At 41.5% G+C, this 8,070-nt stretch overlaps 1 protein-coding gene across 1 annotated transcript; it reads right to left on the reverse strand.

Moving 5' to 3' along the window:
• Positions 1-1,150: 1,150 nt before the first annotated feature.
• On the reverse strand, positions 1,151-2,080 carry LOC128442882 (transcription factor HES-2-like). The gene is made up of 3 exons (XM_053425495.1): positions 1,895-2,080; positions 1,603-1,786; positions 1,151-1,491 (listed from the first exon to the last, which is right to left on the reverse strand). Exons 1-3 carry the CDS (start codon positions 1,982-1,984, stop codon positions 1,151-1,153), a joined length of 615 nt encoding a protein of 204 aa, XP_053281470.1. The 5' UTR covers positions 1,985-2,080.
• Between the last annotated feature and the right edge of the window lie 5,990 nt (positions 2,081-8,070).

The following is an 8,070-nucleotide window of genomic DNA, read 5'->3' on the forward strand; positions in this document are numbered from 1 at the left end:
CTTACATAGTGTGAAAAGCAGCTGGTCTTTTGCTTTATCATTTTTTGTGATGAGATGTGAACTCATAATTAATTAGATAATGCACCATAATGTAAAACCACTGAGGAACTCGTATTGATCCTCACAAGGACATTGTGTGTTTTATTAATGTTTCAACATGGACCCCTTGCATTTAACTTGCACAACTTCAGCAGAATCTGTAACACATATTTTATATTTGTTCATTTTTCTTTTCTTTATATGTATCTAGTTGTATTGTAGCCGATAGTTTTGTTCCTGCTTCTTTGCTCTCTGTTTGTTTTGGACCAAACACCAAAGCAAACTTAAACCTATACTTCATAATCAATCTGATTGTGGTTCTGAAAAACCACGTGTGTAAGATCTGTCATTGTAATTCACAGCAGTTGTCATCTCTCTCTGTGGTGGTCCCGTCACACAACCAGTCACCAACCTCTTCCCACCGATTTGGCGGCAACTAGAGAGGCGCCACACATCATCAACAATAGAGCAGCTGCTCGGCAGCATCAATGTGCTCCGGCTGACCTGTGGCTTTATGCGTTTACCCGCCATTTTATTCCTTTCATAACCATGAGAGTCTCTTCAGGGCAACTGAGATTCATAATAAACTTGAGACACGTTATAACACCACGAAGTATAAAGATCAAACCACACCAGCATATTCAATGAATGAACGTTTATTGAAAATCAAGTGTCAATGACAGAACATTTGTTTCAGAACACAGTTTTTCTCTCTTCTAAGCCATCAATGAATAACAAATAAACCTATTTAACACATAGTGTTTACAGACTATTATGTTGCACAGACCAAAATACTTTTAAGTCCATCGTGCAAACCTCAAATAAAATAACCCTTGGGGTTTTACAAAAGTGTTGTCTACAACCCGTATCTTTGAAACCCCAAAGAGGATTGCGTCTTAAAAAGTTCATAAACTTTACGTTTCTTTAAGATCTGTGCTCGCGTGCCCACTGGCATTAAACGCAAAACGAGCCAAATGCTGAATTCAATTATTATACAGCAACTCCAATAATTCTCCTTCTTATATCCCCAAGACTAGAGTGAGGCTATTGTAATACATCTAGTACATCACATAATAAATAACACACATGAGAAATGAAGTGTCCATCTAGTCTACCAAGGTCTCCACATGTCAGCGCTGACAGGCTGCTGGCCTGGCTGTGCGCGGCTCGGAGCCACTGCGCTGCTGCTGCTGCTGCTGCTGCGGGACTGGGTCTCCAGCCTGGAGCTGAAGCTGGATTTGAGGCTCAGGAGTCTCTGTTGGATCTGAGGGAGGCTCCTGGAGCTCTGAGCGCAACAGTTCAGGCAGGTTGGGGTGACGGTGGCGGACATGGACTGCTGAACGAAGTCGTTCACCCGCTGGCACGCGTCCTGATCCAGGCTCGTTTTGGGAAGCAGAGCGGAGACACGCTGGAGGCAGGCTTTGTAGCCTTCTCTGTAGCTGTCTGTGGAATCTGGAGGAAGCGAAGAAGAGGTTTGATTAGAAACTGAAATTCCACGAGAAGGATGTGTGAAGTAAAGCATTTTTAAAACATGATTATCACAGTTCAAGCGGCGACGCTCACCTTTGACAGGAGAGGCAGGAAGATCCGTGAGGAACCGAACTGTCATTTCCAGAATATCAGCTTTCTCCAGTTTGGAGTAGCGTGCGTTGTCTTTTCCAACAAGAGGCAGAATGAGGCTCTTCAGATGAGTGAGGCTGTCATTGATACGAGCACGTCTTTTCTTCTCTAGCAAGGGTTTCAGAGTCTGGAAGAAAAAAGGGAAAACAGTTATTATGTTGCTCTTTAAAGAATCAGGACCATGAAACATTTGCAGATGAAATAAACAGTTGTCTAGTTTCTCAGCCTTCCTTACCTTTCTGAGTTCGTTGGCTTGTTTTCTCTGGGCCACGGTGGACCTGGCGGGGAGAGCCTGGTTGGCCTCAATTGCGATGCTGGGACTCATTTTGTTCGCTTCTTGGTGTTGTGCTTTTGGATGAGAGGTACTTGCGCTGTGAGCGGCTGAGCTGAAGTGTGATGCAGAGCTGGCGAGCCTCCTATTTATGTGGCCCGGGCGCGTCAGGGCGGGGGGAACACAAGGGGAGTAAGGGGTGGGGGCGATGCCCCTGGGAGATGAGCGGCGCTTCTATCTGGACCATCTGGCCTCTGGCGGGCCCCTGCATCCGTCTACCGCTGGTATGCGGAGTTTCAATGATGGTGTTGCGATTTATTGCGTTAACATTTTAAGATTTAACTTACATTTTCATCCAAAATCCGATTACGCACACGAGCCAATGTTGTTTTCATCTAATACAGCACATGTACATAACAGCATATATGTCTATATTACTCTTCCGATTTTCCAACGTTTGTTTAATGTTTCGTCTGCCTTTGTTAAGTTTATTATCTTTTTGCACAATAAATAAATAGGTTTATGTTTCAATTCTCCACTAATGATTGGGCCAAATGGTCAAAGATACACTTGTTTGTGTGATGACAAATCTGAAAGTTATATTGCTATAAACGAGCACCGAAAACGTTTTATATATGATAATAATATGAAAACACAAAGCACATCAGTCCGTTTATTAATGCTCACGGGCTCAACTTGCCCAAAAACACAGAACCAGACGAGCGTTTCTGTGGTAACAGGAATAATCTATTCCTCAAATTAATAAATCAGCCACCCAAGCCACGCTATGTATGGATTAACATCTGCTTAAGGAACCCCCAGCAGCTTGTTTCCAATTCCAACAACACGGTGTTTACCTGGCGTGCATGTGGGGGAGGAGACTGAGTGACAACCTGCAGCACATGGCACAGGACCGCGTATATCTATAGTATGAACATATGTGTGCACAAAGAGCCACGCAACACACAATTCTGCACCCACACTGCATGGGTAACACGCTGAGGGACAGGCCAGGGACCGAGGAAAAGACTGGGCTTTATGGAATAAAGCTATCCGTTGTTTGAATTAACCAACTTATAACATCGCCTATATATCAAACTTAATTCAATTTTGTTGTTTTTTTTTAATTTCAAAACCGTTGAGGGGTTTCAGTGAATCTCTGCTGTTGACCATGACACCAAGCAGCGCTGGGAGCTGCCAGTGGGATTCACGCGTTCGGCACGCGCCACAGCAGCGCAACAGATGGGCGAACACCCCCTCCCCTCCCCTCTTCCTCTTCCATGTCGACACACCACAAACACTACCCTCCCCCACTCCCACCCCCTGCCTGTCAGCGCTGCACCACTCCTCTGCTGGTCCCATCAGCATCCCGGCTCCTGCTCCTCATCTTCTGACCCCTCACCATCACTGTTCTACAACGCTTCTTTCTTTTTTTTTGGAGGGAGTTTGGCTTGGGTCACGGTGCATTAACACAATGGCCCTGTTGTTAAAGAAAAAAACACAGCACTAGGCCTACAACAATATCAGGAAACTCTATGAGGTTCACAAGGAAAAAAGCCGACTATTAGAACAAAAACGATTTAAATATCGTTTATATGTATACTGATGTTGAAGCTAAATGTTATAGATCCTTTAATATATTTCAATCATATCCATTGATAGATCTTTAGGTGCTCATTATCATGAACAATACATCTATGCAAAATACTGTCTTTACGCAGCAATTTTACGCCGCGCGGAACTGTTCGTTGAAGTGCTTCTATTTTACTTCTTTGTGAATGTCACTTTTATTTACATTCATAAACAGATGTGCCGCTCAACAAGCTCTTATGATTTTGGTTTAAAAGAAAAGACGCTGCTCTTCGGCTGCAAGCTGCTCCGCGGTAATTTGAGGGGTTTTCCACCAGTTCTTTTTCATGGCATTATAGATGCACGGTTTCGCACGCGTCCTGCCCCATGGGGCCCCTCAACACAACTGCCATCAAGTCCAGTCTGGGAACGGACCCTGTGATATGGGACCAAAAAAAAAGTTGAAGAGAGGCTTCGGTTAGGAGCCTTTTTGTCCTGCATGGTTTCAGCGTGGGTATCCATCTGTGCAAGCTGAGAGCACAGGGATCCTTTGTTGAAGGACGTACAGAAAAGTGGAAATCACCGAGAATTTTACAGCGACTGTACGGGGAAAGAGATATGATGATTTAATTTGTTTCTTATGGTTAAACCACAGGTTGTTACACTCAGAATCTAACAATAAGATGCAAGTTTGATATAGAAAACTTGTAAAGATATTTATATATCATTAATGTGGCTGATTATTAGGAAAAATAAACCAACACATCTATTTTGTCCAAGGGTATCTTATAATCTTGATCAAAATGTGAAAAGGTGAAATAAATCTAGGGGTATATTCCCCCAAAAAACATTTGAATGAGTTCGAGGTAAAATTACAATGGGGGAGAAATAATTTGTGCGTATAACCGGCATGAGACTGACACGAGCCAACATGACCAGGCAGATGGGGGCTGCGCGGGTTTATTGAGTCGTGAAACCAAAAGCGTCACCGGAGTCTTCCTCGCTGAAGATGATCGTCGTCACCACGGCGACAGGGAGGATGTCAGACCTCTGTGTTTTTCCAGACTCCAAATCGCGACTGCTGCTCAAAGGATGTCTGGCATCCCAAGCCAAAATCTACGCCAACATTAAAAGAAGGACTCTGAAGCATCTGTACAATGCACTACAGGCTGGTGTTTGTCCTAATGCTGCACGTGGTTCAGACTGAACATGATTGTAACTCTTTTTCTTCCTACTTTGCGATCAAATTCATCTTACATGTAACTGGTTAAACCTTTTTATTATTATTATTATTATTATTATCATTATCATTCATTATTTAACTGCCAGGTTTTTAATCAAATATCTTGTGAAGGGAAGCATCCTTCTGTTCCCCTTGAACCAAGTTATACATCAAAAATCATTATTCATATTACTCAGTTGGGTCTATAAACATTGGAAATGTGTTATAAATCTGTAACAGTATATGCATATTAAATTCTGGATGTAGCTCAATGTATTATAGCTTTTTTAATTCAGATTTTTCAATTTCAAATCGAATTCTTATGAAGCTTCTATTGAAAAGAGCTGCAACACAATCAAATGATTAATAGTCAGAGTCCTCAGTGATTGGTTCTGATGACTGATTTCAGAAAAGAGTACAAAATTATATTTTCTAGAAATCCTCATATTGAAATTTCTGTTTGAAAGCCAGTTTCACTTGAAAATGCAAACAAAAAACAATATGCACATGTCCAAGGGATAGTTCCACAGATAATGGGTGAACCGTTTGACTCCACATAACACTTCTGGAGTTTCAGAGGTAAACACTGTTGCAGCCAAATCAAAATGTTGTATTTTCGCACACACACACTGCACACAAGCTCTCGCCCAAGGGTACCTGTGGGGTGCGTGGTAGCATCACTACTTCTGGCAGCGGACATTTAGACTTAAAACATGGTGTAGATGATCCCATGTTTTTATTTTTGAAGAAGTAGTCACCAGTTACTTCAATTTTATTGGGTTTGGCTGCAACCCTGTTTAACCCTGAAACTCCAAAAGGGTTTTGTGGACTCAAACACTTCGCTCACCCCTCCATCCGCATGGTGGTGAGTAGACAGTGAGTGAATTTTCATTTTTCTGTGAACTATCCCTTAAATACCCTGAGGTATTTTACAGAAATGCATTGTTACTGAATGAATCAAGGAGAAGAACCAATACAAGTCTCAAGTCCGCAGAAATGCATCTATAAATGTTCTGTATTTATATTGTGCTTTTCTAGTCTTGATGACCACTCACAGTGCTTTTCTTTACAATACAGGTTTTGCCACAAACACATTCATACAGTGCATCTCTCTGCAACACTTACTTTATCGCACATCAATCACACACCAGCAGCACAGCCATCAGGGGCGATTTTGGGGTGAGTATATTGTCCAAGGACCAAGCATGTGGAATAGGTGAAATTGGGATTGAACCCACTTGCAAAGTTGTTTTGGCCCATATTTGGCCTTCACTACCACAATGCCATAGACAAAGAACATAGACGTAAGCCATAGCAATACCGCACATCCACCAAAGGTGCTAAAGGTGGGGCAAAATGGTTCTGTGCTATTTGGGCCACATTCATCATTTACCACATGGGCCACTAAGGTTTTCATCCAGATTACACCTTGTCTAGAGCACCACATGTTTGCCAAATATTTGGGGATATGTGGGCCATGTTTGCCATTGTAAAGTGGGCCACTATAAGCTCATATCCATTGAAGTGAAGCATCATTGCCTGAAATGGACTGTACCCATATATCATGGATCCGCTGACCCCCTGGTCAGTGGACGACTCACTATACCTCCGGAGCCTCATATTGAACATGGGATTACATACACACACAAGAGTCATCGGTAGAACAAGCAGCCAAGGGAAATGAAGAGCTATAGCCAACACTGAGAAGACAGAAACACAGTTATGCCAACATGTTTGGGATCGTGGTCCTTAGTAGAGTTTATCTACCAAAGTGAGAGAGGCTTTATTAAGTATTTCCTGAATCCTACATCCACTGACATATTCTATTGATTCTAATAATCTTGCTGTGTTTGAGGTAACTGACTGAGGTAAATTTACAAAAGTAAAAAGACTGGAATAGACGATTTTGTAGCCTTTCAACCACACAAATCCTGATTGTGGTAGTAGCTGATCATGGACTATGATTACAACAAGACTGCTTGATATACAATATGCCTACTCAAATATTCTACCATTACTGACAATAAGCCTTCATCTCTATCAGAGAACTGTCTCTTTTAATCAAGGGTGTAAATACTGTTACTTCGTTGATGTTCTCAGTTAGACGCAGCATCTATCTGTCCGTCCTGGGAGAGGGATCCCTCACATGTAGCTCTCTCTGAGACTCTTTCCCCCCTGAAGTTCTTCCTTACTCTTGTTGAGAGTTAAGGACAGAGGAAGTCACACCTTGTTAAGCCCTATCAGACAAATTGTGATTTGTGACTGTGAGCTATACAATTCAAATGTGATTGATTTGATTGATTGACTAATGTTTATATGTTGACACCAGTTTAATCTTCAAAGCTCTATCCACTGTGAAGTACCTGATTCAGCAGTGTATTATCCTTGAACGGTTCAGCAGCACTCTTTTCACCTGATAACTCCCATTGTTAATGTGAATTCTGCACTGATGTCTGTCTGTTTGCAGGACTGATGGTTTTCTGAAAGGCTATCGCACAAGTTACCTCATAATTCAATTATTTAGATGGGATATATTTGTTTCCTAAATGCAGCAGTCCACACAAACATTGATCAACTAATTCCGACTGTTGATATTAAGGTTTATTACATTGTTTTTATAACTGTGAATCCTTCCACTCACAGTTTGTTTATCTGAATTCGACAACATAGAGTCACAGGCTGTTCAATTCTGACAATAGCCTTTTCTATGTCTCATTTCAAGAGTACAGAGTAATGCTACTTAAAAGCCAGTTGCACTGTGGTTGTGTAGCAGTTGTGTTGGTTTTTGACACAAGCAACAACAGAGAAAATGGAGAAAATCTATTTACTTTACTACTTATTTCCCTTTGATTTCTATATCCAACTCTGATGTTTTATTACTGAGTGGATGACGTCTCTGATGAATGAGTGAGTTTCTAGTTTGATCAGCATGATTAGGGCCATTAGATTTTTATGAAAGCTCCAAAAAAGTAAGTAGGTGGACATTTAGTTAAGATTATTTCTTCAAGATTGAGTTATTTTTCTCATGAACATGAATTTTTGGCTCTACTCAGACTGATGAATAAAACAACGTAATCTAATGTTACCAAGTGGTTTTTTAAGCATGTCATCTTTGAGGTGAAGAGCAGGTCCTAAAGCTGTAAAACTTCCTGGTTGGACAATGAGAAAAGAAACATTCAAGAGCAGGATTTCAGATGGAATTTCAGATATTATAGTGTAAGTGCATGCACTCCTTGCTCTTGCGTAATTTCCCGCTCACATTCAGAGGGATGATGTCTCAGCTTCATGTGCTTTGGGAGGAGACCTGTGTTCATTTAGTGCTGAAGAATGAGAGAGAAGTGTGAGAGAT

Source organism: Pleuronectes platessa, chromosome 6 (assembly GCF_947347685.1).
Source record: "Pleuronectes platessa chromosome 6, fPlePla1.1, whole genome shotgun sequence".
Taxonomy (NCBI): domain Eukaryota; kingdom Metazoa; phylum Chordata; class Actinopteri; order Pleuronectiformes; family Pleuronectidae; genus Pleuronectes; species Pleuronectes platessa.

Bases quoted from the DNA above. Each gene is read 5' to 3' on its own strand.
- LOC128442882 (XM_053425495.1), bottom strand. From the start codon at position 1,984: ATGAGTCCCAGCATCGCAATTGAGGCCAACCAGGCTCTCCCCGCCAGG. The intron at 1,787-1,894 runs GTAAGGAAGGCT...TTTTTCTTCCAG, and splicing joins AAGCCAACGAACTCAGAAAG to ACTCTGAAACCCTTGCTAGA. The intron at 1,492-1,602 runs GTGAGCGTCGCC...CGCTTCCTCCAG, and splicing joins TCCTGCCTCTCCTGTCAAAG to ATTCCACAGACAGCTACAGA.